General features: G+C 40.6%; 1 protein-coding gene across 1 annotated transcript in view; it reads right to left on the minus strand.

Annotated features, from left to right (window-relative positions):
* Positions 1-17974, minus strand: part of VPS26A (VPS26 retromer complex component A) — a 33938-nt gene extending 15964 nt beyond the window's left edge. Inside the window, exons 1-2 of the mRNA XM_081105008.1 lie at positions 17754-17974; positions 11713-11862 (exon numbers count right to left, since the gene is read on the minus strand). Coding sequence (XP_080961134.1) covers positions 11713-11862; positions 17754-17756 — 153 coding nt within the window. The 5' untranslated portion in view covers positions 17757-17974. The remainder of the gene's footprint in view (positions 1-11712; positions 11863-17753) is intronic.
* Between the last annotated feature and the right edge of the window lie 6820 nt (positions 17975-24794).

Genomic DNA, 24794 nt, shown 5'->3' on the forward strand with positions numbered 1-24794 from the left:
AAAATCCCTGAATTTATATCTGCCAATGAAAATCTTAAATTTTTTCACAATTAAAACACATTTTTAATAGTTTTATTATTTGCTATATATCACTAGCCTAAGTTCATACCAACACATGCCCAATTCTGACACAGGTTAGTTATACCTTTCATTCTATTAAAAATCTTAATTTTATAAAATTTTAATTTGACAAAATATCTGTAAAGTACACGCATATTAAAATAAAATTCCAGCCGAAACCGGTTTGGCTCAGTGGATAGAGCGTCGGCCTGCGGACTGAAAGGTCCCGGGTTCGATTCCGGTCAAGGGCATGTGCCTGGGTTGTGGGCATATCCCCAGTGGGAGATGTGCAGGAGGCAGCTGATTGATGTTTCTCTCTCATCGATGTTTCTAGCTCTCTATCTCTCTCCCTTCCTCTCTGTAAAAAATCAATAAAATATATTTAAAAATAAATAAATAAATAAATAAATAAATAAATAAATAAATAAATAAAATTCCAAATGTTTAAGGATTAGCTAATAAAAACCATTATTTACTATAGAAAATATTGGTAATGTGACTCTTAAATGCTTTTCTCTCAACAATGCTTCTCAGAAAATAATTGAAATCGAGGACCAATAAAAAAAAGAGGTCCAATTACTTATCATAAACTATATAAATTAATCACCCTTCTGTATATTTCATATTTGTAACCAGGATGAGTTAGTTACTTGCCTTCCAAATTAATATCTTAGAAAAAGAATAATTAAATTGTGGTACATCATATAATGGAATATTATTAAAGTTTAAAAACAATATGGTCAAAGAATTTTTAATGATGTGGGAAGATGTGCATGATATGTTACATGAAGGAAGCATGGTCAAACTGTATACAATTATAATGCCAATTATATTTTTTAAAACTACAGAAAACAAATTCTCTTAAAAGCAGCTACTTTGGGATTATGAGTAGTTTTGTTTTCTTCTTGTTAGTTCTCAAGGGTCTTTTCCCGTGTGTGTGTGTGTGTGTGTATGTGTGTGTATATATATATATATATATATACACACACACACACACACATACTAGGGTATACAGATATATATACATACGTATAGGCAAATAATACTTTCAAAATCAGAAAAATACTTATTAAAAAATCACAGAATGGTAGTACTTAAAGATGCTTCACATACACTACTAACAAGTTAAATATTAGGTTTGAATCACAAATAAAACAAGCATAACTCCCAGCTGTTTCATATGCCAAGCAGTCATTAGAGCTATTCTCTAATTTGCACTAATAAAGCACATAGAAAACAGTATACTTTAAACAACGTCTACTTGGCAACAATTCATAATAATGTCTTTGAACATGGCTGTATCTGATATTTTAAAATTTACAGTTCTTCAAAAAACACTTTGAAACCACATTAAGGTAGAAATGCAAATGTTTCATTTTCCCACCAAACTGCCTAACCTCTGAAATTTTCCTTGATTCCCACTGATGTTAAAATATAGTTGACTAGAGGTCCAGTGCATGAAATTCGTGCACTGAGGCGGGGGAGGCCTCAGCCCAGTCTGCACCCTCTCCCAGTCCGGGACCCCTGAGGGGATGTCCACCTGCCGGATGTCCTGGCAGTCAGATATCCCTCTCGCAGTCCGGGGCTCTCCCAGTCCAGGACCCCTTGCTCCTTACCGCCCACCTGCAGTGCAGGCAGTGGAGGCAGGTGAGGCTCCCACCACTGCCACTGTGCTCACCAGCCATGAGCCTGGCTTCTGGCTTAGCGGCGCTCCCCCTGTGGGAGCCCACTGACCACCAGGGGGCGGCTCCAGCATTGAGCATCTGCCTCCTGGTGGTCAGTGAGCATCATAGAAACCGGTCATTCCGCCGTTCGGTCGATTTGCATATTATGCTTTTTTTATATAGGATTTTAAGCCTAATTCAAGCTACTGAGAAATCTGAAGAATTCCAGAATAGAAAGGCATAATTATGTATACTGGTTTAAAAGCTATTCTGCAATGAAGCACAGAAAAATAAGTGAAATTATGATAGTGAACTGGGCTAAAGAATTTTAATACCAACTCAGTGATACTTTTGTAATGTTTATTATAATTTCAAACTGACAGAAAAGTTGCAAGAACAGCACCAGGAAATCTCACATAACCTTTACTCAGACCCATCAGATGTGGTTATATTTGGTCCCAGACGCTTTATCATCTTCCCTATGTGTACACATATGCATGCATACATACATACTTTTCTTTATAACCAAGAATAAATTGGAGACATCATGCCCCTCTACTCCAAAAAGCTTCATGTGCACCTGCTAAAAAAATGAACTTTCTCTTATATAATTACAGTGCAACTATCAAAACCAGGAAAGTTTAACATTCCATAGTCTATATTCAAATTCCATCAACTGTCCCAATAATGTACTTTATATCATTTTTTCTTGCTGCCCAGGCTCCAATTCAGGTTCACACATTACATATAGTTATGTCTTTTTAGTCTACCTTAATCTAGAACATTCCTCAGTCACTGCCCTTCCTGACCTTCATGTTTTTAAAGAATACAGGTCAGTTACCGTATAGAATGTCCCTCAATTTAGGCGTGGTTGATATTTTATCACAGACACAGCTTTTGCATTTTTGGCAAGAACACCACAGAAGTGAAGTTGTGTCCTTCTCAGTGTATCTTATTAGGAAGCACATAATGCCAGTTTGTTCTAATACTGGTGATGTTAACTATGATCACTTGGTCAAGGTAACCCTCTAAGTTTCTCCAATTTAAAGTTACTATTTTTCCTTTTGCTATGAGTAAGTAATCACAGTAGAGAAACTTGAGACTATCTATATATATATATATATATATATATATATATATATCTCCTATATAATAAAAGCCAAATATGCAAATCGGACGGTGGAACAACCGGTCACTATGATGTGCACTGACCACCAGGGGGAAGATGCTCAATACAGGAGCTGACCCAGCCCGCAGACCCTAGGCCATGGGTGGGCAAACTTTTTGACTCGAGGGCCACAATGGGTTCTTAAACTGAACCGGAGGGCTGGAACAAAAGCATGGATGGAGTGTTTGTGTGAACTAATATAAAATCAAAGTAAACATCATTACATAAAAGGGTATGGCCTTTTTTTTTTTTTTTTTTTTTTTTAGTTTTATTCATTTCAAATGGGCCAGATCGGGCCTGCGGGCCGTAGTTTGCCCACGGCTGCCCTAGGCCAACCAAGGCCCCACTGATCACCCCGCAGAGGGAGGTGACCAGCAGTGGTGGCGGGGGTCAGGGCCGGCAAGTGGGTGGCGCCAGGCTGGCCAAGGCGGGTGTCAGTGGAGCACCCCTATCATCCCTCTGGTCACTCCACAGATTGGCTCTGATTCCTGGTCAGGCCTAGGGACCCTACCCATGCATGAATTTCATGCACTGGGCCTCTAGTATATATATAAAAGCCTAAGCGACTGTTCAACCAGTAGCTATGACATGCACTGACCACCGGGGGCAGACACTTCAATCGATAGGTTACCTTGCTGCTGGGATCTGGCTGATCTGGACTGGGCAAGAAAGGCCAGACATGCCCTGGAGCCCTCCCATGACCCCTCCCCGGCCCCCATCATGGGGTCCCTCGGCCTGACCTGAGCCCTCTTGCAGTCCAGGACCCCTCAAGGGATGCTGGAGAGCCGGTTTCAGCCCAATCCCCGCAGGCCAGGCCAAGGAACCCCACTGGTGCACAAATCTGGGCCTCTAGTGTATATATGTTTAAAAGGTCATGAAAACAAAATGTAGGGAAACTATACATACAACACATTCATTACTCTAACAAGCCAATCTGAAAACTCATTCTTCAGCATATAATATTCTACAGATGTCTCAAATAATGCTGTCTTCAGGATCTATTTCAGGAGTGAAATTCATCTATATTGTATTTAAGACATATATATATCAGTGTACTTACTATATTCCATTTATAGGGTCATTTATAGTAAATGCTGGAGATTGTGGTTATCCAAGATTAGTTTCCAACTGCTGCTAGAAGAACATGGTCCATGTCATGTTGACATGAGATACTACAATAATATTCCTTGCTGGGAGATCTAAAATATAAACTTCTATAATCTCAGACACTGTTCATTTTTAGATACAGAGTTCATTGCATGTGTCTTGGCCCTGGTATCACCTCTTCAAGACAACTTACTCATCACCACTCCACTTTATCACCCCCCTGAATCCTGGAATTCTAGGATACAATAAGACACATCCCATACTGACACAAAATTCAATGAACAGTTTGTCAAAGAGGGGGAAAAAATCTTATTCTCTTGCCTCAAAGGGCATGGCAGGACCCAACAGACAGAAACTTATAAGGAGCACAATTTTTTAAAAAAATCTAAAAGAACATCCCAGTTAAGAAATTATAACATATGCTCTCTCCTTCCCAAAAAAATCACCAGATAAATTACTAATCAAACTTTTCACAATTAAAAAAAGAGAGAACTTCAATAATTTAAATACGCAGCAAAACTCTCAAATTAGTAGGTATAGTAATACAGTCCAACTATTCCAGATTTAAGAGTTGTCACCTGAGCCAAAGCAGTATATATTCTAACTAAGGATAAAAAGAACCTGAGTGAGTAGCTTTTAATAATTTCCCTATTTGGCCCTGGCTGGTTTGGCTCAGTGGATGGAGCATCAGCCTGCGGACTGAAGGGTCCCAGGTTTGATTCCAGTCAAGGGCACATGCCCGGGTTACAGGCTCGATCTCCAGTGGGAGGCGTGCAGGAAGAAGCCGATCAATGATTCTCTCTCATCACTGATGTTTCCTATCTCTCTCCCTCTCCCTTCCTCTCTGAAATCAATAAAAATGTATTTTAAAAAAAGAATCTCCCTACTTATATTGTGATAATTAAGTATTTCCAGTTGTCTTAAGGAATACCTCAAAAACTCCCCAAAACATTTGACAGACAGCAATTAATTTTAACTCTAAAAAGGATATGCTACTACAATAGTCCCAAGACAATTCAATGTGGAAAGAATATTCTTTTCAGGAAATAGTGCTGGAACAACTAAATATCAATATATAAAAGAATGCAGTCAGATCCCTACCTCACACCATATATATTAACTCAAAATGGATCAAAGACCTGCATGTACAAGCTACAATTACGAAAGTCTTAGAAGAAAATTTAGGTGTAAATTTCCATTAACCTTAGATAGGCAATGCTTTCTTAGATGACACCAAAAGCATATCTTAGATGACAGCAAAAGAAAAAAAATAACTGGATTTCTTCAAAATTTAAAACTGTAGTGCTTCAAAAGACACCATCAAGAAAGTAAAAAGATGCCCGACTAGTGTGGCTCCATGGTTGGAGTGTTGGCCCAAGCACCAAAGGGTCACGGGTTCAATCCCAGGCCCCACTTGGGGCCTGTGCAGGAGGCAACCAATTGATGTATTTCTCTTACACTGATGATTCTCTTTCCTTCTCTCCCCCTTCCTTCCTCCCTTCCACTCTCTCTAAAATCAATGAAAAAAATATCCTCGAGTGAGGATTTAAAAAAAGGGGGCGGGGGAGATGATGATAAGACAAGCCATTGATGGGGGGAAAAATATCTGCAAACACATCTGATAAAGGATTTTTATCCAAAATAGTCTCAGAACTCTTAAGACTCAACAAGAAAAAAACAAACAACCCAATTAAAAATTAGGCAGAAGATTTGAACAGGCATCTTACCAAAGATATGTTTGGCAAATATATAAAAAGATGGCCAACAGCCAGCCGGCGTGGCTCCGTGGTTGAGGATCAACCTATGAACCAGGAGATCACGGTTGGATTCCTGGATGGGGGCACATGCCTGGGTTACAGGCTCGATCCCCAGTGTGGGGTGTGCAGGAGGCAGCCAATTAATGACTCTCTCATCATTTATATTTCTATCTCTCTCTCCCTCTCCCTTCCTCTCTGAAATCAATAAAAAAAATAATTTTTTTTAAAAAGATGATCAATATTATTAGGGAATTGCAAATTGAAATAATAAGATGCCACTATACACCTATTAGACAAATTCTAAAACACTGACAAGACAAATGCTAACAAGAACATGGAACAACAGGAACTCTCATAAATTACTGGTAGAAAGGCAAAATGGTAACACTACTTTGGAAGACAGTTTGACAGTTTTTTACACAGCTAAACAGGCTTTAACATATGATCCTTCATAGTGCATTTGAAGGTGGTTATTTATCCAAATGAGTTGAAAAGTTTTGTCCATACAAAAACTGGCACAGAGATGTTCACAGCTTTATTCACAACTGCCAAAACTTGGAAGCAACCAAGATGTCCTTCAGTAGGTGAATGAATAAAATGTGATACATCCAGACAATGGAATACTATTCAGCACTGAAAAGATATGAGCTAATAAGCCACGAACGGACATAGAGGAACCTTAAATTATGTTTTTGAAAGAAGACAATCTGTAAAGGGCATATGCTATGTGATTCCAACTATATGACATTCTGGAAAAGGCAAAATTATGATGATAATAAAAAAGATCAGCGGATTTGTGGCCAGGGGAGAGAAAAATAGGCAGAAGAAAGGATTTTTATTATTTTTTTTTTAATATATTTTATTGATGTTTTACAGAGAGGAAGGGAGAGAGATAGAGAGTCAGAAACATCGATGAGAGAGAAACATCGATCAGCCGCCTCCTGCACATCCCCCACTGGGGATGTGCCCGCAACCCAGGTACATGCCCTTGACCGGAATCGAACCTGGGACCTTTCAGTCCGCAGGCCAACGCTCTATCCACTGAGCCAAACCGGTTTCAGCCAGAAGAAAGGATTTTTAGAATGAAAGTACCCTGTATGATATTATCATGATGGAAATATATTATACATGTCCAACCCACAGATACACCAAGAACAAATGATTATGATGTGTCAGTGTAGGTTCATCCTTGAAAAAAATATATATACTATTCTGGGAATTGATGTGTGGGGAGACTATGCATGTGTGGAGGTAGGGAGTAAATGGGAAATCTCTGTACCTCCCTCTCAGTTTTGATGTAAACCTAAAACTGTTCTAAAAAAAAAAAATTCTTTTTAAAACCCTGGGGAAAAATTGGGCTTACAGAAGCTCATATCCCAGAAATATCATAACAGGAATTTATTCTTGTTTTGGGTGGGATGTCAGACCTCCCAAGTCTCCAACATTATATCTAATACTAGAGGCCTGTGCACCGGTGGCGTCCCTCGGCCTAGCCTGTGGGGATTGGGCAGAAACCAGCTCTCCAACATCCCCCAAGGGGCCCTGGATTGCGAGAGGGCGGTTCTCAGGTGATGCACCACGGAATCGGGCTCTCTCCTCTCTGATTCCAGGTACATCACGCAAGAACTGCAGCTGCCAAGTCACCACAGCTCAGCAGCTCCAGCATTGAGCATCTGCCCTCTGGTGGTCAGTGTGCATCATAGCTACCAGTCAAACAGTCTGCCCCCTGGTGGTCATTGCACATCATAACTACTGGTCGACGGTCAAACAGTCACTTAGGCTTTTATATGTAGAGATATGAAGGATTTTTATGCAGAGAATCCTATAATGCAAAGTCAAGTTTGGAAACCAATGATCAGTCGAACATTCTCAATTTACAAGTGAGATCCAAAAAGTTAAATAACTTAAGAGTTATCTACTAAGACAGTGGTAAAGTCAAGGTTAGATCTTCCAACTCTACCCCAATGATCTTTTTATTATATTGACATTTAAGAAAGCCTAGATTGGTGTGGTAAGACATGTTCTTAGTGACCAATGCTTACTTTCTTCTTTTTCCATTAAACTTTCTTTTCAAAGTGCTCATAAATCATATTTAGTAACCTGTTCTAGAGTATGCCAGGAATAAATATTAACAATTATTACAAGAGTTGTAAAAAAGAAAGAGAAAACCAGGCATATGTCCTCCCTGATGAAAAAACACACCAATCACCTGTATTCTTGCCAAAAGAATCAAACTTGAATTTGAGCAAACCTTTAGATCCAGCTGGCAATTAATAGACAATAACTGTTATCATGAGTATGCAGAGAGAACTTTACAGTTCAAATGGCCCAGATTCTTCAACAGATAAATTATAAGGGAAAGAAAGGCATTAACAGGGGATCTGAGATTAAAAGAGATTTAAACATCCTATCTATTTTTTTTAAGAGCAAGACTAAACAATTAAGAAACACAGTTTATTATTTTATTTTATTAAATATATTTTTATTAATTTCAGGGAGGAAGGGAGAGAGAGAGAGAGATAGAAACATCAATGGTAAGAAAGAATCATTGATTGGGTGCTTTCTGCATGCCCCCTACTGGGGATGGAGCCCACAACTCGGGTACATGCCCTGAGCGGGAATCGAACCAGTGACCTCTTGGTTCATTGAGCCATGCCAGCCAAGCACAGTTTATCATTTTAAAAGTCAGCATAGGGCAGTGGTTCTCAACCTTCTGGCCCTTTAAATACAGTTCCTCATGTTGTGACCCAACCATAAAATTATTTTCGTTACTTCATTACTGTAATGTTGCTACTGTTATGAATCGTAATGTAAATATCTGATACGCAGGATGGTCTTAGGCGACCCCTGTGAAAGGGTCGTTCAACCGCCAAAGGGGTCGTGACCCACAGGTTGAGAACCGCTGGCACAGGGTTACTTTTGAGGGGAAAACATTGTGTTTGGGATGGAACATATAGGGTTGTTGGCAAAGTTCTTCTTGACTTGAATGGTGATTACAAGAAAATATGCCTTATAATAATTTATTTTTGTTTTATGTGGTTTGTAAACATGTTGTATTTCATAATAAAAAGGTTAAAAATTTAAAAGCTCAGGTAAATTAATAATCAGATTCCAGATATAATATTCTTTGACCAAAATATTTACCTGTAAGAGGTTTAGCATTTTTTAAATGTTATTTTATCATTTAAAGTATTACAAATAGTACATATGTCTCCTTTTTTTCCCCACTGACCTTCCCCCAGTCTCCCTTACACCTATCCCCCCCCCTCCCCCCCCGCCCCAGCACAGGCCCTCACTGGGGTTTAGCATTTTAAAAAATGTACTCTATAACTATTGATTAGGCCTACATATGATCCATAGCAATTCCAAAAATGTAATCCGAATGCCAGCTATTTTGTTTTTTAAATCACACTGAGGTAGCTTTATTTCCTTAAATATTCCCTTTTTCCTTTATTTACCCCATAAACATTAGTCTAATTGGCCCAGATAACATAAGGTTACTTTAAACATGACAGGGAATGTTCCCTACTAGATTCAAAAACAGTAAACAAACCAAATAAATATTTAGTGAGGGCCTATTGTATAAGTAAACTATAATGTACCTTATAGAAAATACAGAAGCACACACTGATTCCCTGGATCTGAAAAAGCTTTTAACCTAGCAAGAGAGATATTTATTTACTTGTCATACCTATAAATTAAATATCTGAGATATTAGTGGGTTCAATTTCCCCTTAAAAAGACTAGATTGGTATCCCTACCTCTCCAACACCACCATATTGTCGCCTTTCCTATAGGCCGAACACTACCTCCTTTACTTTTCTTTCATTTGATATGTCCCATCCTTTTCAATTTTGTCTGCTCTTTTTTAGGGCCTTTTCTCTTCTTCTCCAATATTCTTGTTGTTGTTAATCCTCACCAGAGGATATTTTTCCATTGATTTTTAGAGAGTGTTAAGGAGAGGGAGAGAGGGGAAGAGAGGGAAGGAGAGAGAGAAAGAGAGGGAGAGAAGGAGAGAAAGAGAGAGAGAAAGAGAGAGAGAGAAAATTGATGTGAGAGACACATCAATTGGTTTCTTCCCCCACGGACCCCAACCAGGGCCAGGGATCAAGCCTTACAACGGTGACACGTGCCCTTCACCAGAATCAAACCCAAGACCCTTCAGTCTGCGGACTAATGCTCTATCCACTGAGCCAAACTGGCTAGGGCCTTCTCCATATTTTTAAAGGAAGAGTACCAGAAAAGTAAAGTTGAAAGCCAAAACATTTATTTCAGATACTGTATAACCCTAAGACAGCAATAAAAGTAATTTGTCAAAGATCAGAATAGACAATACAGTAAAATGGCTAATAAGCCTAAGTTCAACCTACCTAGTAATCAAAGAAATAATAATTATGAAATAACAAAGATTAAAGTAATCATATTCAATGCTACTCTGGGTGAAACAAGACATTATAAGGAGACATGTGATTTGATGCAAATATTTCAGATTAATATGTATCAACACCCTACAAATATTCATGTATTCTGGTCCAACAATTCACTTCCAGGAATTCATTCTAAAGAAATAATCTTGCCCTGGCCATTGTGGCTCAGTTGGTTGTGCCTCGTCCCCTGCTGGTTGGATTCCCAGTCAGGGCATATGCCCAGGTTGATGGTTGGGTCCCCGGTCAGGGTGCAGGAGACAACCAATGTTTCTTCCTCAGATTGATGTTTCTCTCTCTCTAAAATCAATTTAAAAAATATGTATTTTTTTTAAAAAGGAAATAATCTTATCCTACAAAATTTTGGAGAAAAATTTATGTATATAGACATCTTATTACCAAAGATATGGTGACACATTACAAGTCATATGAAAAAATAAGAAAAAAAAAGAAAAACTACTTAAATATCCAAAAATAGGAAAAAAGTGCCCGGCTGGCATGGCTCAGTGGTTGAGTATCAACCTATGAACCAGGAGGTCATGGATCAATTCCTGGTCAGGGCACATGCCCAGGTTGTGGGCAGGATCCCCAGTGTGGGGCATGCAGAGGCAGCCAATCAATGATTGTCTTATCATTGATTTTTCCATCTCTTTCTCCCTCTCCTTTCCTCTCTGAAATCAATAAAAACATATTAAAAAGAAAAAAAGTATGCTTAATATACTATATATATATATATATATATATATATATATATATATATAAACATTAATTAATGCAGAGACTAGGAAGAAGCACACTCAAATTTTAACGGTGAATTCTTTCCAGATGATGGCATTATAGTTATTTTATTTTCCAAATTGTTTAATATGTGTCTATATTACTTTAATAAGCAGGAAAGAAAAACTCTCATATTTTATACTAAAAAAAAACTATTTCAAATGTTTTATGGCTTGACTTTTTCTATGTATTACCATTCCTAAGTATCACAGACTAATGACTACTGATTCCCTAAGGTATAAGAATCCCATACATAAAAAAAAAAAAAGAATCTTATATATCACTTGATAAGGAAAAGGAAAGTGAAACCTTACAAAAGGTATCATAAACGTTTCTGACCATGCAGACACACATTCCAAACATACTCCTCCACAGGGTACCAAGAAATGAGCGATACAATGGTAATAGTACAGAGAGATAAGCCACAAAGAATGAGAAAGTAACGTTTAGAAAGGTATACTAGGGAATTATCCTTAATCTCTATAACTCAACAAATTCTGTATGGAATGCAGCCCCATTAGAGAAACTGTCAGAAGCAGATAGTCACAAACACAAAATTTTGCACACACTTTAATTTAAACTCTGTCCCTGTAACTCTTTTAGTTTAAGAATTGTTCCTGTAAATGTTCTAATAAGCAAGGTTTTTAGCTGACCCTCCGAAAAAAGAATTCCATCTCTAAAAGATCATTCACATTTAGAAACAGCAGATACCACTCTGATGACTAATTCTAGCATCCTATAAACAAATGATTTACCTTTCCTGAAACAGATTCCCCATCATAGAAAAGATAGTTTTTTTCTACTTTGCCATCTTCAGTTTTCATTTCTGCCATTTTCCTGGTTTCCCCATCATTAAGGATAACATCAATCTCACAAATGGGACCAAAAAAGCCGCCAAGAAAACTCTGAAATAAAAGAAAAATGCTCATAATGATCATGTTTTGTCAGTTGCTATGTTTTATAATTCAAATTTAATTACCTATGACATACAGTTAAAGAGACTGTAAATCTGTGAATTTCTAGGAAATAAGAATTTAAATTTAATACATCAATGTAAATACTGTTAATACTGTACACTAAATTTAAAAGAATAAATTCATGTTAAATTTTTTACAATAAAAAGACAAAAACTACAAATTTAAACATGCTATAATTTCAATCATTTACATACATAACCACCATAAATAATCAAATACATATACCAGAAATCTAAAAATCTGGATTGAAAAGTTACCTTTTCGTAGTTATACTTCTATAAGGTTCTTTCATTATAGCAGAACCCACAAATCCAAATTACTTGTACAAATCCAGATGAGTTATTATGGTGTACTAACTACTTTCTGTAAAATCTACTGCTGTGTAAAACTGAACAAGAAGTGTTACATTGTGTAAGCCCTTGGAATAAAACTGGATCTAATGGAAGAGAGAAATTAAATTTCTGTGAATTTTTCCAAAGAAAATATATAAGCCTTGTTCTGTAAATCCTGAATATGACAGACTGTAAGAGACAAGGATCAATTGCTTTTGACTGTCAAAGCATACCAGTAATACAAAATCCATTAGTAACTCCAATATCAGATTTAGTTGTGGATTATTTTTATCATTTACAAAAGCCAGTTTTCTGTTCTTTTAAAAAATTTACAGAGAACAATCTCCTACCCTGTTGTCTTATATCCCTTTTAACTCTGCCCTAACAACCAGAATGATCTCTTAAAAACATAAATCTTATCATCATTCTGTTTAAAACCCGTTAGTGTGCTGGTGACAGTATAAATGGGAACACCTATTTAAAAAATAGATGGCATTGTGTGGTAAAGCTAAACATATCCCATGACCCACCAATTACACCCCTGGGTATCTACCCAAACAGACACCCTTAAACACATGAACCAGGAGACTGTGTAAGAATGTTCACAACCATCACTGTTCACAATAGCGCCAAATAGTTAACAATCCAAATATACATCAAGAGAATGGATAAATTTTAGTCTATATTCATACAATGAGCAATGGAATGAGATACAGCCGCAAACAAGCATGAATCTCACACATGTAACGTCAAGTGAAAGATGCCAGACACAAAAAGAATACACACTGTATGATTCCATTTATTAAGTAAAAAACATGCAACATACATTATAGTTCTACAAGTCAGGAACTGGTTGGAGAAAGCATAAAGAGAACTTCTGGGTGCTGCTAGTCGTGTTGTTTGTTTTTAGCTAAGTGCTTTATACACAGGTATGTTCACTTTGTGAAAATTCATCCAGCTATACCAGGGGTGGGCAAACTTTTTGACTCGAGGGCCACAATGGGTTCTTAAACTGGACCGGAGGGCCGGAACAAAAGCATGGATGGAGTGTTTGTGTGAACTAATATAAATTCAAAGTAAACATCATTACATAAAAGGGTACGGTCTTTTTTTTTTTTTAGTATTCATTCATTTCAAACGGGCCGGATCCGGCCCGCGGGCTGTAGTTTGCCCACGGCTGAGCTATACACATATTTGTGCACTTTTATATAGCTAATGTTTACTTCAGTGAAATGTTATTTTTTAAAATATATTTTTATTAATTTGATAGGAAGGGAGAAGGAGAGGTAGAAACATCAATGATGAGAATCATTCATTGACTGCCTCCTGCACGCCCCCCCTACGGGGGATCGAGCCCGGAATCTGGGCATGTGCCCTGACCAGGGAATCGAACCATGACACCTCCTGGTTCATAGGTCCATGCTCAACCACTGAGACACACTAGCTGGACTAAAATGTTATTTTAAACACACACACTATTTCCTAACATGGCCTATATATTATTTGGCTCTATCCATCTCTCCAGCCACACATGCCTCAAACAATCCAAGTTCATCAAATGTGCCACTCTCCTTCTTGATCTAGACCAAGTATCCTTCACCTAATTCATCTTTTGAGTCTGTTTGACTCATGTCCATAAAGAGACTTTCCCTAACTTCCTAATCAAAATTGGATTCTCCAAATTAGGTCTCACAACACCTACTTTTGATTATTCTGTACTTTTTCTTACTGTGTTGTTAGCTCATGTGAGAGGGGGTTTTTATCTACTTTCTTCATGCTGTATCCCCCAATGCCATATTGTTAGCTAATGTGAGTTGAGATTCTTATCTGCTTTCTTTTAAAGAAAATATATGTTTTATTGATTTTAAGAGAGAGAAGGGAGAGGAAGAGAAACATGGGTGTGAGAGATAAACATGGATCGGCTGCTTCCCGCAGGCCCCCTACTGGGGATCCAGCCTGAAACCCAGGCATGTGCCCTGACAGGGAACTGAGGTGACGACACCCAACCAACTGAGCCACACCGGCCAGGGCTCCTAGTTAGCTTTTATATATATATTTCTTTTATTGATTTCAGAGAGGGAGAGAGAGATAGAAATAGAAACATCAATGATGAGAGAGAACCATTGATCAGCTGCCTCCTGCACGCCCCCTACTGGGTATCGAGCCAGAAACCCAGGCATGTGCCCTTGGCCGGAATCAAACCTGGGACCCTTCAGTCCACAGGCCGACGCTCTATCTACTGAGCCAAACCAGCTAGGGCTCCTAGTTAGCTTTTGTACCCGAAGTTTCAAAACTTGCTCAAAATAGTGTATTTTCTCCAAAGCGCTACAGATATGAGAGTGTACAACAGCTCAGATGACTGATATTTACTAATTATCAACAATGTGTAAAGCACTGAGCCAAGGGTGTGTGTGTGTGTGTGTGTGTGTGTGTGTGTAGCAATTATGAAAGGGTAGAAGACAATGGCCTCATTTGAGTTATAAAATAGAAGCAGGACATAACATTAAATTAAAAATATGTATAAACTATGTCATCCCTTATTTCCTGTATGCATTAAGTATTTCATAATTAAAAATTAAAAAGTAGACTTAATTTTCAACACAATCAAAAAACTAAGATTGGGAGAGATCAGAAGATATTTTAAAAACCCAGTATTGCATTTGCAAAATAACAACAGGAGGAAAAATAAAACTACAACACTTTTAACAACGTTTAATTAATGATGCCATGAGAATTTAGCACTGGGTTAACATCCAGTTTTTTTACACTAGGATATATCAAAAATTAATTAGTCTTACTAAAAGCCTCCAGAAAATTGTGGATGTCTTACATTTAACAAGTAGACAACAGAGAGAAAAAATATCTGAGAAAAAAATTGTCTTTTTTTCTAAAAGGAGTTGAAAGAAAGGATTCTCTACCCAAAGTTTTGCTTTTGAAGTTTTTATTTCAAGGTGTGCATCTTCTGTTATTTCAAACAAAAAGTCACAATATTAAAATATTTCAGCCTTGGTTGGTTGGAGGGTCACCAAAAGGTTCTGTGTTCGATCCCCGGTCAGGGTGAGTACAGGGACAACCTATTGATGTTTCTCTTTCTCTTTCTCTCTCCCGTCATCTCTCTCTCTCTCCCTCTCTCTCTCTCTCTCTCTCTCTAAAATCAATAAAAACATATCCTCAGGTGAAGATTTAAAATATCTAAAAAAATAAATATTTTATTCACGCAAAATCAAATTAAAAAATACTTCTCCCAATATATAAAAAGGAAACAAACTACAGAATTGTCAGAATGGTGAAAACTTGAAGAAGAAAAGGGAATAACAATTGTAAAAAAAAAAAAAAAAAAAAGGTTAGGATACATTAATACAGACTTCTGCTGAAATTAAAGAAGGCAGTTTTGAGATCTTTAAAGTGAAAGACTACTCAAGTCTTCTGGAAAAGTTATCTTCAAGTAAACATTTAGAATATGAGAACTTCAGGAGAAATATTAGGCACTTAATATACAAGTGAAAACTCATAGATAGCCTTTAAATAACTAGACTGCAATATATGAAAATTAAAGCATTATGGAAATTGTTTTTTTTGTTTTTAGGCCTAAACCTCATATCACTGACTTTTAAGATTGTTCATATAATTTGTAAATCCAATATTATTACCATCTAGCAAAATTACATGTAGCTACATTAAAAACCAAACTTTCTAGCTCTCACTGAAGAAATTTCACTAGGTCCAGTGGATGTAAAGAAATGCAACTCAAGGTGAGTGGAAAGGAGGCTCTCAAAATTTATTCATTTAGCCCATACACAGCAATGAAACAGTAAATTTTCATACATATGTGCCCATTTCACGGTTATAAATAACCTTAGAATTTAGTTTGATGACTAACTTGAAAATAAAAATAAACTGCTCATGAACATAACTCAAAAGCTTATTAGAAGTAACCACTATTTTTAAATGTAAGCAAAAAGTAGGAGTGCCTTTAAAGTTTTCTTTGCAAATAATGTTCAATTAAAGAAGACTCCCCTAACACCTGACGAGACAAGGTCCCCCAACACCTCCTCCATAGAATTTATCACAACTGTGATTCCGCGTTAAACAAGTCATTACACAAACGTGTGTTCCCCTCTGGACCGTAAGCCTCACGAGGGCACGGGCTGGCTCAGCCTTGCTCACGGCTCCTGGGCTCACCTAATTGTCTGTTGAATGAAAGGGGAAAAGGTTCCAGGCTTAAGAATGAACACGTCCGTCTTCACTTGTATTTATTCGAAGTAACTTTTAAAAATAAACCGAGCCCTGGCCGGCTTGGCTCAGTGGATAGAGCGTCAGCCTGCGGACTGAAAGGTGCCAGGTTCAATTCCGACCAAGGGCACATGCCCGATTCCCAGTGTGGAGAGTGCAGGAGGCAGCCAATCAATGATTCTCTCTCATCATTGATCTCTCTCTCTCTCTCTCTCTCTCTCTCTGCTTCTCTCTTCCTCTCTGAAATCAATAAAGAAGTATATTTTTAAAAAGAGCCCTAACCATTTAAAAAATAAAAATAAGCCGAGGTTGGTCTTTTGCCAAAGTGTCATGCAGTGTGGAGAACCGCTGAGCTTTGGGAAAGCAGGCAGTATTAGGAGAACACACAGTAGGCGCTCAACAATATGCTTGCGGCGTGAAACGAATAAATACGACCATCCAATGAGCCAAACGAGGTCAAGTCCGGAGACGGCGGCCACACACGGAGTTAGCCGCCACCGTGCCCACGCTAACGCTGCTTCCCCCCGTGTCCGGAGTCCTCGGGCTTCCTCTGCTCCCGGGGCCGGTTCAGCATCCCAGCGCTAAGCGTCCAGGAACGGCTCCAGGAAGGAAACGAAAGCCGGCGCTCAACCAGCGCTCCGACGTCCTCCGCGTCAGGGACGCCCCCTTCCCACGCCCTTCTCCCTTCCTCGCTCATTCTACAAGTGTCAGCAGCAACCAGAACGAGGGGCAAGGAATCGCGACATGTCACCAGACACAGCTTCCAGAAGACCACGGAGTCAGAGTCATCGAGCCAGTGACCCTCTGGGGAGGGTGGACCACGTCCTCCCCCGAGTCCAGAACCGGGGGACTCAAGGGTCCCCCCACGTGAAAGAGACCGAAGCTGCCAGGAAAGAGCGGAGGGACTGGCTACCTTGGAAGGGGAGGCGGCGGCGAGTCCCCGCAGAGGCTGGGTCCGAGGACGCAGCCAGGGCCCCCACAGCCGACCGAGGAGCGAGGGCTGAGGCTCAGACATGGCCGGGAGAGCGCGCCGCCGCCCGCAGGTGCTAGGGCCACGCCGAGGGTGGGAAGAGACCGCGTCGCCCGCCCTTCCCAGACCCCGCCGTGGCCCGACGGGGCCTAACCCGGCTTCCCGCCCCGCTAGCCTGCCGTTCCCCGAGGCTCCTCCCGCGACGCCGGGCCCGCGGTTGGCCGTCCCACCGCGCACTCCCGAGAGAGGGCTGGAGGCAAGCGCGCGGAGCGCCGCGCACTCACCATTGTCAGCGCCACCCGCCGCGTCCCCAGCGCTCCACTCTTCTTCCCTCGGGAGAACTCCCAGACCCGCACTCCGTCACGTGACCCCGGGCCGCCGACTGCACGTGACCCCTTCCTTCCTCCCCTCCCTCTGCACCGACTTCCTACTGGTCTCTCGCCCCGCCCTACCGGCCGGCGTGTGTGGTGCGAGAAAGGCCGCTTGGGGGCGGGGCGTCGCGCTCCACCCTACGGCGGAGGGGGCGGGGCCTGAGTTGTCGTAAACTGGGCGGGGCCTGGGCGGCCGGAGGCTCCCCGGGTTCCCCCTCGCGCTCCTTTCGGTCACGTGACGGTCGGTTGCTGACCGGCGTCTGTGCCCCAGCCGGTTCCTCCTCCCCATTTTAGTAGCTGGGGAAGGAGGGAGGGGGGGAGGGTTTGTTCGGGAGGCGCTGTCCGCCGGGGGGTCACGGCCCCCGAGGGGAAGGGAAGCTGTTACTCGAGGTCCTGCTTCCTCGGGCCTCGCAAGAGCCGTGCTCGCTAATCCAGAGATGAGGCATTCTTCCAACTTTCTCCAGCTCTCTACCCAGCTCGCTCTCCCTCTGAAAACTTCTTGGTTTTGCGAACTTGTTAAGTTTGTTGCCTCTGAAGAGACGACCAGTGGAAAAAAGAGTACCATATAGGTTGCTTCCTGACGTACACGGACCGTGAACTGTAGGGGGCTCTCGCCAGCGGTGCCGCCCGGCCATCCCGTGGATGGGAAGGCGTCCCGGGAAGCCCGACGGTGCCGCCCCGCTGGCTGCTCAGCGGCTAGAGCGCAGCCCTGCGGACCCTAGGGTCCCAGGTTCGGTCCCGGTGCCCCTGGTGGGGGCTTGCAGGAGTCAGCCATTCAAAGGCTCTCATCATTGATGTTTCTGTCTTTCGCTCTTCCTCCTCCCTGGAATCACTAAAAGGATATATGTACTTTAAAAGTCCTTGCCGGTTTGGCTCAGTGGATAGAGCGTCGGCTTGCGGACTGAGGGGTCCCGGGTTCGATTCCAGCCAAGGGCATGTACCTGAGTTGCGGGCACATCCCCAGTAGAAGATGTGCAGGAGGCAGCTGATCGATGTTTCTCTCTCATCGATGTTTCTAACTATCTCTCTCCCTTCCTCTCTGTAAAAAATCAATAAAATATATTTTAAAAAAAAAACAAAAAACCGATGATGGTGCTGCAGACGATGGAGTCCTGTTGTAGTATTTCAAAACTTCGCCTTTAACCACCGCAGTGCACTCTATACGTTTCCAAAGCAGGAAGAGTCTGCATGCACCGCAGGAATCCATCATAACAAAACAAAATCAAGTTTGTGAAGCAGGGCCATAAAGCAAGTCTCAAGTTTAAGAGGCTTGAAATTAGAGTATGGCCACTAGCCACGATAGAATTAAACTAGAAATAACGAAAAGACATAGCCAGGGGAGTGAGGGCGGAGGGTGGGGCGGGAACTGGGAGGAGGGGAGTTATGGGGGGAAAAAAGAGGAACAAATGTAATAATCTGAACAATAAAGATTTAATAAAAAAAAAAAAAAAAAGACATAGCCAGAAAATCCGCAAGTACTTGGAAACTCAGCAACGTAATTCTAAACCCCTGTGTCAAGAAGACATAGGTTTAAAAATAGTTTCAACTAAATGAAAGTACAACATAATTTACGGGATGCAGTTGAAGTAGTATTAGAGGGAGGTCCATAGCTTTAAATGAGCATAGTTGTAAAGAAGAAAGATTTAAAGTCAGCAATGTAAGTTCACATGAGGAAGCTTTTAAAAAGCATGTTAGCATGTGGAGGGAGCAAGGGGTATATGGGAACTGCACTTTTTGCTTAATTTTGCTGTGAACTTAAAACTGCTGTAAAAAATAAAGTCTACTAAATAAAAAGCCCTCACAAATATGATCAAATGATCTTCGATAAAGGTGCCATGGTGACTCAATGAGAAAGGACGGTCTCCTCAACAAATAGTGTTGGGACCAAGCGGGTATGGCTCAGGGGTTCAGCATGGACCCATGAACCAAGAGTTCATCAGTTCAATCACCAGTGAGGGCAAATGCCTGGGTCGCAGGCTCAGTCCCCAGTAGGGGTCGTGCAGGAGGCAGCCCATCGATGTCTCTTATTGATGTTTCTATCTATCTCTCCCTTCCTTTCTCTCAAATCAATAAAAACATATTTAAAAACAAATAGTGCTGGGAAAACTGGATATCCCCAAGCAAAAGAATGAATTTGGACCCTTCTCTTACACCATATACAAAAGTACTCCAGAAGAGAGTAAAGACCTAAACATAAGCCCTATAACTATAAACCACCTAGAAGAAAACATGAGGAAAATCTTCACCACTTTGGACTTGGTAGTGATCTCTTGAATATGAAACTAAAAATACAGGCAACAAAACCAAAGATAGACAAATGGACCTACATCCCATAATGTGTGCATCAAAGGATAAACAGAATGAAAAGGTAACCTATGGAATGGGAGAAAATATTTGTAAATCATACACCTGATAAGGTATCCAGAATATATAAAAAAAACTCCTACAATTCAATAACAAAACATCAAATAATCTGACAAGACAAAGAACTTGAACCGGCATTTCTCCAAAGATGAAACACAAATGTCCAACAAACACCTGAAAAGATTTTCAACATCACTAATCATCAGAGAAATGCAAATAAAACCCACAAGATACCACCTCACACCCATTAGATTGATTACTATTTTTTAAAAAGTGTTATATCCTATATAATAAAAGCCTAATATGCAAATCAACCAAACGGCAGAACAATCAGTGGAATGACTGGTCACTATGATGCACACTGACCACCAGGGGGCAGACGCTCAATGCAGGAGCTGCCCACACAGGCCCCAGGCCAGCCAAGATGGTTGCCAGCACCCCCTCCCCTTGCCCATCACCCCGCTGGTTGCCCTGCAGATGGAGGAGACTGGTGGCGGCAGGGAGTGGGGCAAGCGAGCAGGCAGTGCCAGGCCAGTCAAGATGGGTGCTAGCGGGGGCTCCTAGATCACCTCACTGGTTGCACCACAGATCAGCCCTGATTGCTGGCCAGGCCTAGGGACCCTACCCCTGCACAAATTTCATGCACTGGGCCTCTGGTGTATAATAAATAGATAAAATGTGAAATGAAACAAGCACAGAGCCCTTTTATCTAAGACTGTAAAAGAAACAAGGATAAATCAAAGGAGAAAGAATGTTTCGTGTTTTCCCCTTCTTAGATTGTGTTTGCAGTCTCTGTCAAGTAACTGAGGGTATTTGCTGGAGCCAGATATTTGCATTCAGGGATCCTGACATATTCATTCATTAAACATACATTTATTGAGTGCACATTAAATGTCGGGTGTTGTAGGCTGTGCAGATAGAGCCATTTAGTGGTGATGATGATAAAAATAATAATAATGTTCTTGCCCCCAAGGAACTTAAATTTTAGTCTAGGAAATGGTCAAGAGACAGGTAATTAAATAAATGTATTCAGTTAGGGGAAAGCACTAAAAAGAAATAGACCTGGGGACATGATGGGTTGAAAGAGCTATTTTTAGGTAGGTGGTAGGAAAGTGACATTTAAACAAATCTGAAAGGATGAGTCACCTATTAGAAGAACTGAAGGAAGAAGTCCAGTTCTTCCTGAACGGCTAATGTAAAAGTCCTGAACTAGGAAAAGGCCTGGCTCTTTCCAGGAATGGAAAGACAGTGTAACTGAAGCTTACTGATAACAAGGACAGTTAATAACACCGAATGAGGAGCAATTAGAGAACGGTTGAGTACGAGGAGGTCCATAGATGTTGCTCTCTTACTTACCTCCAGATTCAGGAGGATTGTTGGGTCAGAATTTTAAAGCAACACATTCGGGTGTTGCCTGAGTATCTCTTCACAACCATGAGAAGAACTGTTATCTTCCATCCTCATTCCAACAGAGCATTTTTTATTCCCTTTGAATATAGGCTGTCTTTCCTACCAGACTTAGGGAAGGAGTTACAAGCTACCGACACCTCTTACCAACCGTAACACCTAAAATTCAGTAAATCCACAATAAGTATTTTATTTTGTTTTTAATTAGAGCTGTAGACCTAATTGGAGATCTAACTTTTTTGTTTTATTAGGATTAAGATCATACAACTGATTAGCGTAGAACGCCGATGTCCTGACTCCCAGTACAGTTTTTAACTCTATGAGACTGCCCACTTGACATTAGTAAATAAGACCACCGATTTTCAACCTTTTTCACTTCATGGCACACACAAACTAAAATTCTGTGGCACACCAAAAAATGTATTTTTGCCAATCTGAAAAAAATAGGTATAATTTTTATCGATTCACATAAAAAATAGTAATAGTAATTACCTACCCTTTTTGCTCCAAAGGACTTTTTTTAAAAATCATATATGAGGATTTCTGGTACCAAGAATTAATCAATTAGGTGTAACCTCATCATGTGACGTGACCAATAAGATGCAATTCTATTGTATGAACTACTAGAGTCCCAGTGCACTGGCTTGCGCACTCTCACAATCCGGGACCACTCAGGGGATGTTGGACTGCCAGGCCAAAACCAGCAATCCGGCATCCCCCGGAGGGATGTAGTAGTGCGTGAAGCAGCAGGCTGCCAGGGAGGAGCCCGAAGGCACCGCGCCACTCCTGCTCATCTCAGCCCCGCTGCGCCTGCTGCTGCTGCTGACGCAGAGGTGGAGAGGCTCGCCCAGCCGCTCGCCAGCCATGAGCCCTGTGTCGGGCACCCATCAGTCAGCTGAGCGGCACTCCTGCTGTGGGAGCGCACTGACCACCAGGGGGCAGCTCCTGTATTGAGCATCTGCCCTCTGGTGGTCAGTGCACGTCATAGCAACTGGTCAAATGGTTGACCAGTTGAATGGTCAACTGGTCACTTAGGATTTTATAGAGAGAGAGAGAGATTTATGGTTCAAGACAGGGCATGCACACCAGATGGCTATTACGTTGTGTTAGCTGCTGTCATTTTTTTATTTTACAATCTAAGGGAAAAGAGGTCAGTGCCCCTGTCTAAATAGTCAGGTATTGCATGTTTTAAAAAATCTTGAGGCACACCAGTTGAAAGTCACTGAATAAGACTATAGTCAAAGCACAGATTTAATAAGCCAGATAGAATCTGGATAGGGTACAGTGATTTCTAAAAACTATTTAAAAGTTGTATTAGGCACTAGCATATTATTCATAACTGTAATTACACTGGTAATGTTGTCATTTAAACTGTGAGGAAAAAAAAGTAAAAACAATGCAAATCTTCATGAAATAAGACATTATCAATGAAAAAGGAAGATGATTTATTTTTACTTAGAAGATTTGCCTATTACCTTGACAGCTGTTCTAGTTCCTACCCACTCTAAGTCTGGGGGCTTAAATTTCACCACATCAATGAGAATAAATAAAAGTAGCAGCAGCAAAGACATACTGGGGAAGCCAAGTATAAATAAGAGCTGGCAAAGAAGATTACGCCACAGGCCAATTTGTACTAAGTATTTATCCTACTGATCAAAACCCAATAACTGTGCTATTGTAATAGATGCAAGGAGCCAGAGAACTGCTGAGTGAGTTCTCTACCTGTCTACTTACCTATGTAAGCCAGAAGTTAAAGCTAGATTGTGAGACGTACATCGTCTTGCCAGCCAAGGACTGTGGCATCTCTACGTTTGCCCTTTGCAAAATAAGAGGTGGTGGAAAATGTGACTAACAAGTGTTTACTTTCACACACACAAAAGTACCAGGTTCAGGTTAAAAGTATTAGGTGAGAATATAATTTGAGGAAATCAATCTATTTATCAAGAGATAGTTAGGAGAAAATCAGCCATCCATCCAAATTCATGAAGACTAAAATGTCAGATTAATAATTGTGACAGTGTCAAGGAGCAGCTATTTGCTGTCTTCCCTACCAGAGTTGACAGCCAAAGTTAAGAAAAAATAATCAAATACAAATATGCTCCCTCAAAAAAATGAAAATTGAATTTAAAGTATATGAACAAGTAGAAAAACACTTTTTTCTCTTAACCTCCCAGACCAGATGGAATACATCCTGCTTACCAGCTTCAGCCAGTGCTGCTGTAATCATGGCAAATGTTCTTGTTTCCTTTTTTAGTTACCATTGTAAATGACAAATCTTCCTTTCACAATATACAGTTCTTTTTTAATGTACCCATACTTCATGCCTTATCTCACTGTTTTCCTTTTTATTGAGGAATAATTTACGTAAGTAAAGATATAATTTACGTTACAAATGTACAAACCTTAAGTGTTCAGTTTGATCAGTTTTGACAAATGCGTACATTTGTTTAACCCATGCCTCTATCAAAATGTACCTTGCTGCCAGGCTGCTGTGGCTCAGTGATTGAGCGTTGATCCTCAGTAGGGGGGCCTGCGGGAGGCATACTCTCTCATCATTGATGTTTGCATTTCCCTCTCCCTTCCTCTCATAAATATGTTTTTTATTGGTTTCAGAGAGGAAGGGAGAGGGAGAGAGAGATAGAAACATTAGTGATGAAAGAGATCATTGATCGGCTGCCTTCTGCACGCACCCACCCACCCCCAACTTGGGATTGAGCCCACAACCCGGGCATATGCCCTTGACCGGAATCAAATCTGAGAACCTGTAGTTCACAGGCCAAGGCTCTATCCACTGAGCCAAACTGGCTAGGGCAAAAAAATATATTTTTAAAAACAAATGTCACAAATGGCTAAAGTGCCTGAATGATGATAGCTACAGCCCACATATCAGTAGGATTCTTACTGTGTCTCTGGTGGAAAGGCTCCCCTGGGGGAACCATGACATCTAAATCTGCAAAACACAGAGTTACAGGCATAGGAAACACCAATTCCCCAAGTAAGTTTGATGTTAAATGTGTTTTATCCTACTCCTCTCCTTGGTTCCTGGAACCATGTGTTCCACATATTAAAGACACAGCACCATGTACGAGTTATTGATTTAGCATGATACTGCATCCTGGAAGTTGATATCCCAATCTCAGTGTATCATATCCAAGCTGGTGTCTCAGCTCTGGCTTCAGCAGG

The sequence above is a fragment of the Myotis nattereri genome (assembly GCF_964212035.1).
Source record: "Myotis nattereri genome assembly, chromosome: 13".
Taxonomy (NCBI): Eukaryota; Metazoa; Chordata; class Mammalia; order Chiroptera; family Vespertilionidae; genus Myotis; species Myotis nattereri.